The sequence below is a fragment of the Belonocnema kinseyi genome, chromosome 3, assembly GCF_010883055.1.
Source record: "Belonocnema kinseyi isolate 2016_QV_RU_SX_M_011 chromosome 3, B_treatae_v1, whole genome shotgun sequence".
Lineage (NCBI taxonomy): Eukaryota > Metazoa > Arthropoda > Insecta > Hymenoptera > Cynipidae > Belonocnema > Belonocnema kinseyi.
Window position 1 is genome coordinate 142,281,918 of NC_046659.1, and position 18,032 is coordinate 142,299,949.

The following is an 18,032-nucleotide window of genomic DNA, read 5'->3' on the forward strand; positions in this document are numbered from 1 at the left end:
AATTTTTAATGAAATAATTAAATTTTCAACCTATAAAAATAAATATACAGACCAAAAAGGAGAATTTTCAAAAAGAGTTCAATTTGCAACCAAGAAAAAAAAAGCGAAATAAAAAAGTTCATTTTAAAGCTAACAGTTGAATTTTTAATAATGCCTTGAATCTTCAATTAACACAGATTCATTTTCAAGTAAACAGTTGCATTTTAAACCATAAAATATGACATTTTTTTACAAAAAGACGAATTTTGTTCGAAATAGTTGAATTTTCCACAAAATAGTTGAATTTTCAACCAACACAAATTAATTTTTGAATAAACAATTACATTTTGAACCGTAAGATATATTTTTCGCCAAAGAGAAGAATTTGCAAGCTGAACTATTTGAATTTTCAACCCAAAAACATGAATTTTCAAACAAGAAAGTTCATTTTCAATGAAAGAGTTGAATTTTCAATAACAAAAAAATCAATTTTTAAACAAACAATTCGATTAACAGCCAAATAATTAAACTTTGAAGCTTAAGGGATATTTTATAAACGATACGGTTCATTTTAAAGGCCAGAGTTGAATTTTTAATAAAGTTCTGAATCCTCAATTAAAACAGATTCATTTTCAAGTAAACAATTGCATTTTAAACTATAAAATATGACATTTCTTCACAAAAAGACGATTTTTGTTCGAAACAGTTGAATTTTCCACAAAATAGTTGAATTTTCAACCAACACAAATTAATTTTTGAATAAACAATTACATTTTGAACCGTAAGATATATTTTTCGCCAAAGAGAAAAATTTTCAACCCAAAAACATGAATTTTCAAACAAGAAAGTTAATTTTCAATGAAAGAGTTGAATTTTGAATAACAAAAAAAATCCATTTTTAACCAAACAGTTCGATTTATAACCAAATAATTAAGCTTTCGAGCTTAAGGGATAATTTATAAACAGAATATTTGAATTTTTAGTGAAATAGTTAAATTTTCAGAGTATAAAAAAGAAAACACAGACCAAAAAGGAGAATTTTCAAAAAGAGTTCAATTTGCAACCAAGAAAAAAATAAGCGAAACAAAAAAATTCATTTTAAAACCTGAAGATATGAATTTTCAATAAAATAGTTAAAATTTCAACCCAAAAAGATCAATTTTTAACCAAGAAGATTATTTTCTAAAAAGAAGACGTATTTTGAAAAAAGTACAACAAAATAGTAATTAAATTTGTGAAGAAAATTAGAATATTTCAATTTTAATGAAAACAAAATTAATCCAAAAAAAAATTCAACAAAAGAAATTAAATTTCGAACAAAGAAGTTAAAATTGCAACCACGTAGTTAAATTTTCAACCAATAAAGATGAATTCTGAGTCCAAAAGAACGAAATTTCTACCAAAAAGACGAATTTTGTTAAAAAACAGTTGAATTTTCAACCAACAAAGATTCAATTTCAAATAAACAATTACATTTTTAACCGTAAAGTATTATTTTTTCGCCAAGGAGAAGAATTTTCAAACCGAACTATTTGAATTTTCAACCCCAAAACATGAATTTTCAAACAAAAAAGTTCCTTTTTAACCACACAGTTGTGTGTTTAACAAAATTAGTTAAATCCACAAAAAATAGATTAATTTTAAAACCTGAAAATATGAATTTTCAAAAAAAAAGTTAATTTTCTACCAAAATAGTTAAATTTTCAACTTAAAAAAGATCATTTTCTATAAAAAAGACAAATTTTCAGAAAAATAGAACAAAATAGTAATTAAATTTTTTATGGAAATTCAAAATAGTTCTGAACATAAAATAGTAAGCTTTTCAATTTAAACAAAAAATTAACTTTCAACCAAAAAATATGATATTTCTACTATAAGAGGTGAATTTCATACAGAAAAAAGAAATTTTAAACAAATCAGAGTTACTTTTCAACCAAAAGTAGTTGAATTTTCTTCCGGTAAATATTAATTTTCAACTAATTAAACTTTTGAAAAAATAGCATTTTCAACCAAAATACAATAGAAATTTTGTAGTTTTTTTTAGAGAGAAATCTTGATCTGTAATAACATGAATTTTCTACCAAAAATGGAATAGTTAAATTTTCAGTGAAGAAAATTAATTTTTAACAAGAACAAAAAAATGTCAAAGAAATAAATAAATTTTCAAGCAATTAAACGAATTTTTAACCAATTATAGTTGAATTTTATACCAAAAAAAGATGACTTTTTAAACAAACAAATTTTCAACTAGCTCAGAACTTTTTTGACTTAGAGATGAATTCAGGGCAAAAAATATAATAGTAGACTTTTCAATTAAAAAGAATTAACTTTGTAAACAAAAATTACTTTTGTACAAAATAGTTGAATTTACAACTAAATAGTAGAATTCTTGAACCTAAAAAGACAAATGTTGTACAAAACAGTCGAATTTTTAATAGGAAAATATTAATTTTCAACCAAATGGTTGATGAAAAAAAACAGGAATTTTCTAAAAAAAAACAGCTAGATTACAGTAGTTAAATTTTTAACCAAGGAGAGAAATTTTGAACTCTAATAACATGAATTTTCCACCAACAATGAAATAGTTAAATTTGCAGTGAAGAAAAGTAATTTTTCACAAACAAACAAAAACTCGAATTTGCAATCAAATATGAATTTTTCAAATAAAAAAGACGAATTTTTAACAAATCAGTCGAATTTTCAGTTAAAAAGATAAATTGTCTACAAAACAATTAAATTCTCAACAAAAAAGCTGATTTTCAATCTAAAAGAATTTCTAACAAAGTAGTTCAACTCCCAACCAAGTAGTTGAATTCTCTTAAAATAAAATGATTTGTTAAAAATTATTTTTCCTACAAAAAATGGTTCTAACGATTTAGAGTGTTATAATAAATCCGTATTGAAATTAAATTCGGAGAATTGAAAAGGCGAAAACAAGTATGATCAATTTGTTTTTAAATTTATATAAATATAATTTCCATAATCAAGAAATATTTGATAAATTTCCGAAGATGTTTTCAAATATTTCTAATCTATTTAAAACGTCTTAAATTCCTGAAAATATTTTTAATTAACTCGAACTTTTCTCAAAATTTTCGATTATTCAAAATTTAAGAAAATTACCTTATAATCTTCTAAATTTTCCCAACAATTTAAAAAAAATTTTGCTTATTCTCTTGAAACCTTTCGAAATTATTTTAAAGCTCCTAAAGTTTAGTTTTGAAATCTTTAAAAATCTACATTTATAAATATCATTCAAACTTTAAAATTAATTTCGAATCTCTTCAATTCTACTAAATATTTCTTGAATTTACTCGATTTTTTAATTGTTTTTATTTTGTAATCTTACCAAATTGACATATTTTATTTTTAAATCTTCTAAAGACTTTTTCGAAACTTTAGGAAATCATTTGATATGTTTAAAACCTTTTTTCAATTATCTCTAAAAAGTTCATTTTTCAAAATAAAAAATTATTTCAAATTTTCACACGAATATAAAAAAAAATTCTTTTTTTTTTAATCTTGTGCTCGAAAAATTATCTAAATTTTCCCTACATTTTTTATTTATTCTTCAAAAAAAAAAAAAAAATTGCCTTAAAATCTTTCAGATTCTTCTTTGACCATTTTTTTAAAATCTTTTAAAACATTTTTAAATAATCTATTGAAGTTAAAAAAAAGTCATAAAAAATTATTTTAATTTTTCCCAGGAACGTGAAAAAATGTGTTTCATTTTCTTGAAAATTTACAAAGTTCTTAAAAAGTGTTTACAAGTTTTAATTATTTGTTATTCATTTCAAAACTTCACTTACACAGTTTTTAAAAATTTTTGGAAATAATTCAATATGTTTTGTGATCGCTTTTTTAATTGCTTTTGCAATTTCAAATCCTGAAAAATTAAAAAAATGGTCTCAAACTCTTTCTTATTCTTTTACCCCACATTTGGAATTATTCAAAACTTAAAATTATTATAAAACTAAAATTAATTTTAATCACATAAAATCTTGGAAATATTTTTAAATTCCTTTAAATCCTTTAAAAATAAACTTTAAAATCCCGTCAAGTCCCTAGTTATTCCTTAAAATCACTTGAACTCTTAGAAATTCTGTCAGATTTCATAATAATCTTTAAACTCCTCCGATTTTTTTTTTAATCCGTTGAACTTTTTTTTACAATCGTTTAAAATATTTTAAAGTTTCTCGAAATTGACTGAAATTAAGTCAAATCTCTTAAAATACTTTAAACGTTCTTAAATTCCTTTAAATCTCTTGAAAATCCTTAAAATCTTTGAATTTTTTCAAATTCATTAAAATCTTTTTACATAACTTTTCAAAAACTCGCTTGACATTCTTTAAGATCACTAAAACTGTCTTAAAATCTTCTTTGAAATAATTTAAAATAATGTAAAATTGACTCAAATTAATTCAAATCTTTTAAATTCATAATCCTTTCAATTTTCTTTAGGCTCTTTAACATCTCTTGAAACTCTTTAAATCAATCAATTTCTTTAAATACCTTGAAATCTCTTAAAATATATTACATCTTTTTTAATAACTTTTCAATAACTCGCTTGACTTTCTTAGAAATCATAAAACTGTCGTAAAATCTTATAAAATCTCTTGTAAATAGAATTATAAATAAGACAAACAATTTAATTAATAATTTATTAATTATTTTTTGCATATTTCAAATTTCGTCAAACTTAAATTTTAGCAACAGAAATATTTATCGGAATTTAACAATTAATTTATTTTATAATTCGGCAATTTTTTTTCTTGCTACAAGGAATATGATAAATCCTAAAATATTGCTTTCTATTACAATGAAATAACGAACACTTAAATGTGATATTTCTTTAATCAATTAGAGTTTGTAACGAAGCTAAAATGTTTTAATATTTGTATATCACTCTTAATGAAAGGCCATTAACGAAAATTTTTTTATCTTTGACAACACTCGAATTAATCAAAAATTATTTTTCCAAGTGCTATAATAAATCCACGCTGAAATTAAATTCTGAGAATTGAGAACTAAAAAATAAGTATTATCACCTTGTTTTTAAATTTATGTAAATATAATTTTCATAAGATTCTTGAGGAAATTTAAAAGATTTTTAAAAAGAATTTAGAAAATTTTAAAGAATTTTTGTCATCATATAGGATTTTACGAAATATTATGAAAAATTCTAGTCCTTTTAAAATATGTTTAGAACTGTTATAAATTGGAAAGGAATCAAGAAATATTTCATACATTTTCGAAAATGTTTTCGAGTTTTCAAACATTTAATCGATTTAAAACGCCTTAAATTCCTGAAAATATTTTCAACTGCCACGATTTTTTCTCCAAATTTTCAAATATCATTCCAAATTAAAAAAATTACCTTACAATCCTCTAAATTTTCCCAGAAAATTAAAAAAAAATTTGTTTATTCTCTTGAAAACTTTCGAAATTCTTTTAAATTCTACTAAATATTTCTTGAGTTTACCCGATTTCTATTCGTATTTATTTTGCAATCTTACCAAATTGAAACATTTTTATTTAAAATCTTCTAAAATATTTTTAGAAATTTGAGGAAATCCTTTGTTATGTTTAAAAACCTTTTTCAATTTTCTCTTAAAGTTCATTTTTCTAAATAAAAAATTACTCAAATTTTTCCTTCATTTATTCTGCAACATTAAAAAAAATGCCTAAAAATCTTTCCGATTCTTCTTTGACTATTTTTGTATTGTTTTTTTTTCTTATTGAAACATTTTGTATTGAAATACGAATTCTAACCTAACTTTTTAGATCATATTTTTAAGTAGTAAATATTGCATGTATAAATTAATGAAAATTGATTTTAAGTCCATTTTTGCTTCAAAATAAGTCCATTTATGTTTATAATCTGTTGAAAATTATAATAAATAGTACAATAATTGCTTTTTTTAGACAAATATTTCTGTCAAAAAATGTGTTTTTTTTCACTGTATGAGATGGAAATTTCATCTAAAACCCTTTTTTTCCGATAAAGGCTTATTTCTACTTTCCAATAAATACTTAAAATTCCAACAAAAAAAAATCGTTAAAACACTTTTATGCGCAAATGAAAATTCATCTTTAAAAGCGTACCCATTTTTTCTAGTTCGGATTTTTGTCACCATGTGGCGCACCGCAGTTTAACCATTCCCAATATCTGCTTTTAGAGTTCTTAAATTCTCGAGAATTTATGTTCAGGTTATATAACCGAGAAGATGACAGAATTTAGGAGAATTTAAAAATTTATGATTTTTAACAATATTTTTATGGTTCAGGTTATATCAGCGGTTGAATATAACTTATTTTCTAGTTCAGACATATTCAGCAATTACAGTGTTGCATATACAAATTTAAAATTTTCCAATATATTAATTTATTTCAAACAAACAAAAAAAATAAGTTTTTTCTACTTTAAAAGATAACTCTTTAACAAAATACTGGAATTTTCAACAAAATAATTGAATTTTTCACATAATAGTTGAATATTCAACCTAAAAGGACAAATTGTAAACGAAAAAGTGTCATAGTTTATATTTTAATAAAAAAAGATGAATTTCCAACAAATAAAGATTTTTTACTCAAAAAATAAATTTCTTCTAAATTATTAAATCTTCAAACCAGAAGACAAATTTTCTTTACAAAAATTTAATTTTCAAATAAAAATGACTATTCAATCAAAAATTAATTTTCCAAAAAACTGATGCATTTTTACGAAAAAAAAGGAAATTTCAAACTAAAAAAGAACGTTTTTACAAAAAAGACTTCAATAAAAAAAATTTCACAATGTAGTTTAAATTTGACCCAAGCAGTTGAATTTTCAATTTAAAATGATTAATTTATAACAAGATAATTAAACTTTTAACCAACGATATAAATTTTCAACTTAAAATATAAATCTTTAACAAAAAAGTGATTTCTTAACAAAGCGATTCAAGCAATGTTTTAAACAAATTAGTTGAATTATCAAGCAAAGAAGAACGATTTTTAAACAAAAAGCTGCATTTTTATACAAAAAAATGAAATTTCTTCTATAACAGATAAATTTTTAAATAAAAAATAAATAAATTTTTAAAAAATAGTTGATATTTCTGTTGAAAAAGATTATAGTCCAGTTTTTACGACCAAACTATGCATTTTTTGACAAGAAATTATTTTCTACCAAAAAAGTTGAATTTTCAATCCAAAAAGACGAAGTTTGAACCAAAATAGGTTGGCTTTTTAACAAAATTGTTCAATTACCTAGCAAATAGCTGCATTTTTATCAAAAAAATCTAATTTATCTTAAAGCAGAAGAAGTTTTTATTACAAAAATTTTGAGTTTTCATACAAAAAAGATTCCAGTTAACTCAGTAACATCAAAAATTGAATTTTCGTAAAAAAAAAGAAGAAATTTCTACCAAAAAAAATTAAATTTTCAATCCAAAAAGAAGAATTTTTTCAACCAAAGAGGATGAATTTTTAACAAAATAGTTAAATTCTCTAGCAAATAGTTGAATTTTTATTAAAAAAAAAAAGATCAATTTTGTACTAAAACAGATGAATTTGTAATAAAAAACAAATATTTTTAAAAAGTGGAACTTTTATCCAGAAAATATTTCAATTCATTTTTCAAGAACATAGTATAATAGTTTAATTTCTAACCAAACAGTTGCATTTTTGTCAACAAAATATTTAATTTCTTTTAAAGCAGATAAATCTAAAATAAAAAAAGACAAACTTTCAAAAAAAGGGCTGAATTTTCTACCGAAAAGTTAAGGAAAAAATGCAATTTTCTATTGATTAAAATAAATTCTGAGATTCTCATAAATTCTCAGAGAATTAATTTCTCGGTAATATTTTCATTCTCGTTACCGTTCTCAAAGTAATATAACCGACTTAGAACTCTTATCTGCTTTAATAGGTTAAGCCCTTTCTGAAAATACGAATTATGTTTCAAATACAATTATAAGCATTTTTTTATTTCGAATTTGGTTTAAGGTGACCATTACTAAATTGAAAATTTTTTCAAAAATTGGTGAGAAGCATCGGTAAAAAAAAATTCAATTGCAAAAACGTGGCTAAAATTTTGTTTGGAATAACATATATAATATTTTTACATTCTCATCTCCACGTTTCGAGACCCCCTGAATTCGAAAATCAGGTTTTCACGATGGCGTCTGTCTGTCCGTCCGTCCGTAAACACGATAACTCTCGAAAAAATGAACGAATCAAATCCATCTTTGGCACACTTTTTCTAGGCCCTAAAAGAAAGGACGAGTTCGTTAACCAGCCATTTTTGATAAAAATTCAAAAAGTGAGTGCATTTTGAAAATTTTTGAGACCACTTTTTTCTGAATTTGAAAATTCTATTTACGGATATTTATAGTATTGAAAAGAACAAACAATTTATCTTTATGACTTTTTTCGATAAAAGAAAATTCCCAGAGTTATAGCGTTTTCAAAATTTTTTTAATCAACCGAAAATCAAAATTTGAAGCCGAAAAACGCACGATATGAAAAAAAAGGTCAAGAGAAGAAAAACATTTCTTTTTGAAATCCCTACAAGATTATCGTAACCAATTTTTGTATTTTCTTCAAAAATCGAAAATTCAAATTTTGATTGCACAAAAAATAATGGAAAATAAAAAATTCCATTTTGTGGACAAACTATGTAGGATACAAAAAAAAAGATGAATTAACAAAAATGGTTATCCCAAAAAAGATCTACAATTTCATTAAGAATCACTTATTGATAGGACGCGTACTTTTTGTTTTATTCGTGAAAAATAACGTTGAAAAAAGTAAAATAAAAAAAATGTGTGGAAAAACGACGAAATTTACGAGAAAAAAAAAAATCCAAAAAAAAAAATTGTTTACAAATGTCTTTTGGAAATCGAGCGCGCAGCGCGAGTGTCACGATGAGAATGTGTACCTTAAAGCCTACCGAGCTTCGAGAAACTTAATAAATAATAATAATAAATAAATATCCGAGCGCGAAGCGCGAGACTCAACCGTCGCGCACCCTAGGCGCGCTCAAACTTGTGAGCGAAGAAGGCCGCGCGCAATGAGAATGTACCCGCGATGCGGGCAGATTTTTATTCTTAAAATCATAGAAAAAAACTATTTTTTCCAGACACCTGACTTTTGTCACGACAACCACCTTAAATGCGAAAACAACGAGAAATTTCTTGAAAACGGTAGAAAGCAGGAAAAAATGGTTAGTTCTAAAAGGTCTATAAAAATTAAAAAAAAATAAAATAAAATAAAAGAAAAACATACCCCATAGCTGCTGGGATCGTCAAGCGTCTCTTTCCTCCAATTTTCATCCCCGAGATACCAACATCCCATCCCTTGATGACTTCGCCCTTGCCCAGTTGGAATTTGAATCCATCGCCCTGCCTCGTCTCATCAAACTTCTTTCCATTCTTGAGCCGTCCAGTGTAATAAACCGTCACGGCTCTACCTGGTTTCGCAGGTGCGCCATTTCCCACCACCAGATCTTCCACCAACACACCACCCTCAATCGTTCTCCTTTTTGTTTGTTGAGAATTCTGCTGCTGCTGCTGCTGCTGCTGTTGCTGTTCTGACTTATTCTTTTTCTGTTTACTCAAATCGAGCTTCGAAGAATCCTTTCCATTGACCAGTTTCTGTTTCTCCTGTTTTTTGCCCGCCTGATTTTGAGCCTGCTGCTTCTGCTTCTTTTTATTCGACTTGGCGACTTGTTGCTCGGGTTCAGCCTCATCTTCACTATCATCGTCCTCGTCCTCGTCGTCGCTGTCGTCGTCTTCACTCTCCTCCTCGTCGTCATCAGCCTCCACCAATTTGGTCTGATCCTCGTCGTCAGAGTCGGACTCTGCTGCTGCTGCTGCTGCATCCATATCCAAGTCGTCGTCGTCATCTTCGGACGAGTCCTCGTCATCGTTAGCTTGCTTCTTCAATTTTTTGCTGGCTTTTGTGGCGGCTGGTGACTCGACAGCTTTTCTTTTTGGTTTCACCAACTGTGGCGCTTCCTCCTCATCCTCCTCTTCCTCCTCCTCGAGGTCGCCGAAATCAAGATCTTCGTCGAGGGTCAGATAACCGGTCAAGTGCACGTGGCCGAAACCATTACATGTGAATGCAATTTTTGTCCCTTCTTGGAAATTCAGATCTAAGGGTACTTGAAAAATTGTCCCCTTTTTCAGTGTGCAGAGCAAGTAATTTCGGTTCTCGTAGCACAACATTACTTGAACCGGCTGATCATCTGCAATTTAAAGAGAAAAAAAAAAAAACGATCCTGAAGATGAATGTTCCTCCAAAAAAGTAGGATTTTAAAATTCAATAGATGAATTTTCGATGAAAAATGATACATTTTCAAGAAAAAATATAGAGTTTTTAATTTAAACATATCAATGAAATAGTTCAATTTTCAATCAGACAAAAATCAGAGTTACAAAATTAATTTTCAAACAAAGAAATTAGATTTCAACAAAAAAATTCAATTTCTACCAAAAAAGAATAATTTTTAATCAGACATTTTCAACCAAACCGATGAATTAAAAAAAAAAGATCATTTTCGACAAAAAATTTAATAATTCAATCTTTGGTTACAAAATTAATTTTTAATAAAAAATTAATCTTCAACCAAGAAATTAAATATCAACAAAAAATTCAATTTCTACCAAAAAAGAAAATTTTTTTAATGAGACATGTGCATTTTCAACCAAACAAGATGAATTTGAAACCTGAAAAAAAAACACATTTTTCGACAAAAAATTAAATATTTCAATTTTTGGTTAAAAATTTAAATTTCAACCAAAGAAATGATATTAAAAAAAATAATAATATGTTACAAAAATAATTATTTTCAACTAAATAGATGATTTTTCAATTCAAAATTATAAATTTTCAAAAATATATATAATAGCTTAATTTTAAGTTAGAGAAATGACTTGTTATTTTTAAAAAATTAAAAAACAATTACATAGTTAAATTTTCAACCAAACAGATGCATTTTAAACAAACAGAAAAGACAATTTTCGACAAAAAACGGAATAATTCAATTTTTGATTAGAAAATTAATTTTCAACCAAATGAGATTGAAATTTCAACAACAAAATTAATTTTCTATTTAAAAAAAATAATTTTCAATTAAATAGATGAATTTCAATTAAAAATTATAAATTTTCAACACAAAAATATAATAGTTTATTTTTAAGTTAGAGAAATGAGTTTTTCATAAAAAAAATAAATAAATTTTTAATTAAATAGTTCAATTTGCAGTCAGACAGATAGATTTTCAACCAAACAGATGAATTAAAAAAAAACATTTTTCGACAAAAAATGGAATAGTTCAATTTTTTGAGTTTAAAAAGTACTTTTCAATAAAAAATTAAATTTCAACCGAAGAAATGAAATTTTAACAACAACAAAATTTTATACCAAAAAAAGAATAATTTTCAACTAAATAGATGAATTTCAATAAAAAATTATACATTTTCAACACAAAATTAATTTTAAGTTAGAGAAATGAGTTTTTCATAAGAAAATAAATAAATTTTCAACTACATAGTTCAATTTGCAATCAGACAGATAAATTTTTAACCAAACAGATGAATTAAAAAAAATTTTGAAAAAAATAGAGTAGTTCAAATTTTGGCTAAAAAATCAATTTTCAAAAAAAAATTAATTTTTAACCAACAAATGAAATTTCAACCAGAAACATTAATTTTCTACAAAAAAAAGAATCATTTTTAAAAATAATACATTTTCAACAAAAAATATAAGAATTTAATTTTAAGTTAGAGAAATGAGTTTTTAATCAAAAAATAAATAAATTGCCAACAAAATAATTAAATTTCCAATCAGACAGATACATTTTCTACCAAACAGATGAATTAAAAAAAAATCTAAAAAAATAGAGTACTTCAATTTTTGATTTAAAAAATTAATTTTTAACCAAAGAAATGAAATTTCAACAAAAAACATTAATTTTCTACAAAAAAAAAGAATCATTTTTAAAAATGATACATTTTCAACAAAAAATATAATAGTTTCATTTCATTTGCAATCAGACAGATAAATTTTCAACCAAACAGATGAATTAAAAATAAAACACATTTTTCGAAAAAAAATGGAATAGTTCAATTTTTTGAGTTTAAAAAGTATTTTTCAATAACAAATTAAATTTCAACCAAAAGAATGAAATTTTAACAACAAAAATAAATTTTCTACCAATAAAAGAATAATTTTCAACTAAATGGATGAATTTCAATTAAAAATTATACATTTTCAACCAAAAATATAATAGTTTAATTTGAAGTCAGAGCAATGAGTTTGTCATAAAAAATTAATAAATTTTCAAGAAAATAATAAAATTTTCAATTACAAATTAGATATTTTCAAAAAATATAACACTTTAATTTCAAGTTAGAGAAATGAATTTTTAATCAAAAAATAAATAAAGTTTTAACGAAATAATTAAATTTTCAAGCAGACAGATACATTTCCAACCAAACAGATGAATTAAAAAAAATCGACATAAAAAGTTCAATTTTTGATCCAAAAATTAATTTTCAATACAAAATTAATTTTCAACAAAAGAAATGAAATTTCAATCAAAAAGATTAATTTTCCACGAAAAAAAAATAATTTTCACCTAAATGATGAATTTTCAATTGAAAATTATAAATTTTTAACAAAAAATATAACACTATTAATTTTAATTCAGAAAAATTAGTTTTTAATCAAAAACAAATTCAACAAATAGGTTAAATTTTCAATCAGACAGATACAGTTTTAAACAAACTGATGAATTTTGAACCGAAAAAAAAAAACAATTTTCAACTAAATAGATGAGTTTTCAATTCAAAATTATACATTTTCAAAAAAATATAATAGTTTAATTTTAAGTTAGAAAAATGAGTTTTTAATAAAAAAAAATAGATAAACAAATTTTCAGTCAGATAAATACATTTTTAACGAAACACATGAATTAAAAAAAAGTCAATTTGCGACAAAAAATAGAATAGTTCAATTTTTTGTTTAAAAATTAATTTTCAACATAATTTGTACATCATTTTTATTTTCCAGAAATTTTTTGCTAGTTATTGCTAGCAGAATTAACTAGGGTGTCCGAAAACTTCATTTTAAAAATTCTCCGATTTTTCCTTAACTAATTTTTTTATTTTCCTTGATCATCAATATTTAATTACCAGAATTTTAATCTTGTAATACTTTTAACATAGAATCTTTTAAAAACGGAATGAAACAGTAATTCAGATATAAATTTCAAATGTATTTGAAACTAAAAAATGTCTTTTCTTCTATAAAATATGGCCTCTTAACAAAATACTTGAATTTTCAACCTAAAAAGGCAAATTCTGAACAAAAAAGTGTCAGTATATATTTTAATAAAATCAAGATGAAATTCATAAAAAAAAAAATAATTTTTCAGCAAATAAAGATTTTTCACTCAAGAAAGAAATTGAAATGTATCTAAATTGTTGAAACTTTAAGCCAAAGACGAATTTTTAAACAAAAAATATGACTTTTCAAAACAAAAAAAAATAGTTTTTTTACGAATAAGTTCAATTTTCTTAAAGTAGGAAGATTTTTAACCAAATAGTTGAACTATACCAAAAATATGAATTTAAAAAAAAATGTTTATTTTCAACGAAGAAAAATGACTATTCTACTCCAAATAAGGAATGTTCAATCCAAAAGGACGGAGTTTTTTTTTACAAACGGTTGAATTTTCGACAAAAAATTGATTAAAATAATGGAATTTTTAACTTATAAAGATGCATTTCCATCCAAATTTTCGAGTTTTCAGGCAGAAAATATTAAAATTTTAATAAAAGCAGTAGAATTTTCAAGCCAGTTTTTTATATGGCAGCTGCATTCCATCTCGAAATGTTAAATTTTTTATTAAAAATTTCATTTTCAACCAAGAAAAATAACTTTTTTTTTACCAAAAAAGATTAATTTTTTACCAAAAGTCAAATTTTCATCCAGTTGAATTAAACTAACAAAAAATATTTGGAACAAAAAGGTTAAATTCTCAACCAATACATTTTCAACTAAAAAATATACTTTATGAACACAAAATGAAATTGACAAATTTTCAGTTTAAAAAATAAATTTCCGAAAACAATCCTAATATTCAATAAATTAAATTCAACAAAAAAGGACAAATTTTTAACTAAATAGTTCAACTTTTAACCAAAAATGAAAGTTTAACACACAGTTAAAGTTACAAAAAATATTTAAAATGTATTTTAAGTTTTACCCAAAAAGTTGAATTTTCAATTTAAAAATATTAATTTTCAACAAAATAGTTCAACTTTTAACAAAAGAGATGAATTTTCAACTAAAAATATAAATAACACACAATAAAATGATTTCTTAACAAAGTAATTCAACGAAATCTTTCAAAGAAAATAGTTGAATACTCAATTAAAGCATAATAATTTTTAACCAAAAAGTTGAATTTTTAGGAAAATTATTAAATTTTAAATCAAAAAATAAAATTTATAATTGAAAAGATAATCTTCAGGAGAAAGTTTTTGCGAACTTCCAAAAATTACGTATATAAGTGAAGAAAATTGATGAATCTTTAACTGGAATAATGGAATTTTAAACCAAAAAGATGCATTTTCAACCAATAACATTAATTTTCTACCAAACAAACCGAATTTTCAACTAAAATGATGGAATATTTAACTGGATTCCTTCAATTTCAAATAAAAAAATTCTGAACAATAAAAAAACGAATTTAAAAAACATATATAAATTTTCAATCAAAAAAATTAGTTTTCAACTAAACAAAAACGAAATTTCAAGAAAATAGTTACATTTTTAACTAGAGAGATGAATTTTTAGTTAATATTGTGAATCTTCAACGAAGAAAGATTTTTCAGTCACGAAAGAAAAAATATATAACCAAAAGATAAATTTTCAACCAAAAGTTGAATGATTATATTTTTATAGCGTTTGAGATTGTTGAAATTTGGAATATTTCAAAATAAATTAAAATCTTTCAAATTTTTTGAATTTTTTAAATAAAATTCATATTATTTGAAGTTGTTGAAATCCGTATAAATCACTTAAAATACAATTTTTACTTTATTCCCTAAAGTTCTCTAGAGATTCGTTAAAACTCCTAAAAAATTAGAAATCTATAGAAATAGTAAAAACCCATTAAAATATGTAGAAATCATTTGATTTTCCATAAATATAAATTAAATTTCTGTAAAAAAAAAGCTATTCATACTGCCCTAGACTTTTTTCTAATATTGGAATACATAAATTGCAAAATTCTTAATTTCAAATTTTTAAATATTAAGAATTCTAAAAATCACAGGGTCAACCAAAAATTGAATCATTAAAATGCCAATTAAAGAAAATTATGTTCCAACAAAAAATAAATTTTTAACTAAAATGATAGAATATTCAATTGAGATATTAGTTAAATTTTCAAACAAATGATGAATTTAATAACTAAAATTACAAATTTTCAACTGGAAGTTGAATTTTAAATAAAAAATATACCAAAGAGATGAATTTTCAACCGAGAAGAATTATTTCTATCAAGAAGAGGAACTATCAACTATATTTTTCAATAAAAAATTGAACAGTTAAGTTTTTAGTTAAAAATAATTAATTAAAAAAGAAACAACGAATTAAAAAAAAAGTTAAATACATTAATATAAAGTTACTTTTACCAAAATGAGGAATCATTGGTAGTTAATTTTATATTGCAATTTAAGAAAATTTCCTGAGATTTTCAGGTACACACAATTTTTTATTTGAAAAAAGTTCGACGAAGAAATAAATTCACCTCAATTAATTCACAAAAAGATCATTAAAAATACTCACTGGCTCCTGTGACATCCAAACTCGCCATAGAAAGATGAAACGATCTCTCAACGAGTTGAGAGTATCGTTTGTTTGGTTCCATTATCAAACCTGAAAAGAAAATTAAACAATGTCTTTGTCGCCCAAAAAATATTTTTATTTTTCAGACTTAATTAGAAAAAAAAAATCATTTAAAAGTTTCTCTCTTCTAAATTTACAGTTAATATCACGTACACATAATTGCAACATTATGACTTTTATCACCCTTTTGACGGAAAATTCGAATTTTAACCTGAAAATGTATTAAAGATCTAAATTTTCAATACTAAATAAATGAACTATCAGTTAAATTAGGGCAAAATCCAAACAAATTTAATATCCCTAACACTTGAAAGCAAAGATGACTAACAACTCCAAAAGTAATCACAAAAATCGGAAATTCAAGAATGTATTTGAGGTTATATCTGCCAACAATTTTATCGCTTTTAACTTTGACTTAAGGAAATGCAACATATTTCTATGAAAAATCAATAGATTGCGAATTTTTGTCGAAAATAGTGATCAAAATTGAATTTAAAACTCAATTTAGTTAACAAATTTGACTAGAAACTTTTCCAAGTGACGGTTAAAGTTGCTCGCTTCCATGTGTATTTCTGCAAATTAAAAAGGAATCACAAGCATTGACTTGTTTGAATATGATCATTTTTTTTTCAAAAAATAAAATCGTGATATTGTTACTTGGTCCATGTTGAGGAAACAAAGGAATTATTTTTGAAAACTTCTTTATGGCCACATGGCGACGCCATTTACGTGCTACCGGCAATTTTTCAGGCTTTTCATAGGTTTAACGACAAATTCACTTACCCCAAAACATTTTGATATAACTATAAGTAGCTCTTTAACAAAAACAAAGAAATAACACTATAAAGGGTTGGATTTTTGTGTAAAAATCGTTTTGGTTTGCAAAATTAATCACGCTTCTCTCTTTACACGTGTGTAAGGGCGTGAGGCGTTCTAGACTCTGAAGATGCCGCGGCCCGCGTATATATTTTGATTTCAACAGTCGACACAGAGCAGCACTGTCGCAAGAGAGCGGGATTTTTAAATTGCATTGCTGAAAGTTGTGGAGAAAAATTGTTTTAAAGAACTTTTGACATAGATTTTCTTGAAAACAAACGGTTTTCAGGAAAAAATGTAATTAATGCACTTAAGATTGTGTTTTTATTTTTTCAGGGTGGCTGAAAACCAATTTCATAAATCAATTTTCAACATAGAATATTTTAAAAACGAAGTAAAACAATTTAGATTGAAATTAAAATATTTTTTAAATTTATTTATTCACATCAACCAAAAAAATGGCTTTTTAATTAATAAAACGTAACTTTTCAACAAAATTATTAAATTTTCAATGATATAATTGACTTTTTAATTAAGTTGTTGAGTTTTAAACTTACAAAGATGAGTTTTCAAACACATAATACTTGATTTTTCAAGTAAAAAAGTTTTTTCAGAAAATATTTGGTTTTTAATTCGAAATGAAGAAAGATTTTTCTGAGAGAAAATAACAAAATCCGCCAAATTGTGGAATCATCAAGCCGAAAAGTCTAATTTTCTACAAAAAAATTTTTTAAAAAGAAAAATTGAATTGCAACCAAAAAAGATTTTGCTGCAAAGAAGGAAAAAAAAGGTCTATCAAATTGTTAAGTTTTCAAAAATTAAACTCTGAACCAAACATTTTATTTTTAACAAAAAATTTAATTTTTAATCAAATACTTGATTTTTCAAGCAAAAAAGACGACGTTATAGAAGTTATTTGAATTTTTAATTCAAAAATTCAAATTATTAATTAAAGTTTCATTTTTAATTAAGAAAGATCAATTTTCTGCGAAAAACGATCTTTTTACTAAGAAATATGATTTTTCAATCCGACTGTACGCACTTTCTATCCAGAAAGACAATAGATGAACAAAACAGTTGAATTTAAAAAAAAAAGTTTAATTTTTAATAAAGTTAGTGACATTTGCAACCGAATTTTTTATTTTCCAAACAAAAAAAAAACAATTTTGTAGAACACAATTGAATTTTTAAACAAAAAATGACAAAACAGTGACATTTTTTGTAAATAGACAAAGTTTCAACAAAATACATAAATTTTGAACAAAAAAACTAAATTTTCGACCAAAAAAGACGTATTTTCAACAAATTACATAGATTTTCAACCAAATATT

General features: G+C 24.2%; 1 protein-coding gene across 1 annotated transcript in view; it reads right to left on the minus strand.

The window, feature by feature from the left end:
• Positions 1-16,822, minus strand: part of LOC117169439 (46 kDa FK506-binding nuclear protein-like) — a 17,942-nt gene extending 1,120 nt beyond the window's left edge. Inside the window, exons 1-3 of the mRNA XM_033355815.1 lie at positions 16,669-16,822; positions 15,826-15,915; positions 9,250-10,210 (exon numbers count right to left, since the gene is read on the minus strand). Of these exons, the coding sequence (XP_033211706.1) occupies positions 9,250-10,210; positions 15,826-15,915; positions 16,669-16,678 (1,061 nt within the window). The 5' untranslated portion in view covers positions 16,679-16,822. The remainder of the gene's footprint in view (positions 1-9,249; positions 10,211-15,825; positions 15,916-16,668) is intronic.
• Between the last annotated feature and the right edge of the window lie 1,210 nt (positions 16,823-18,032).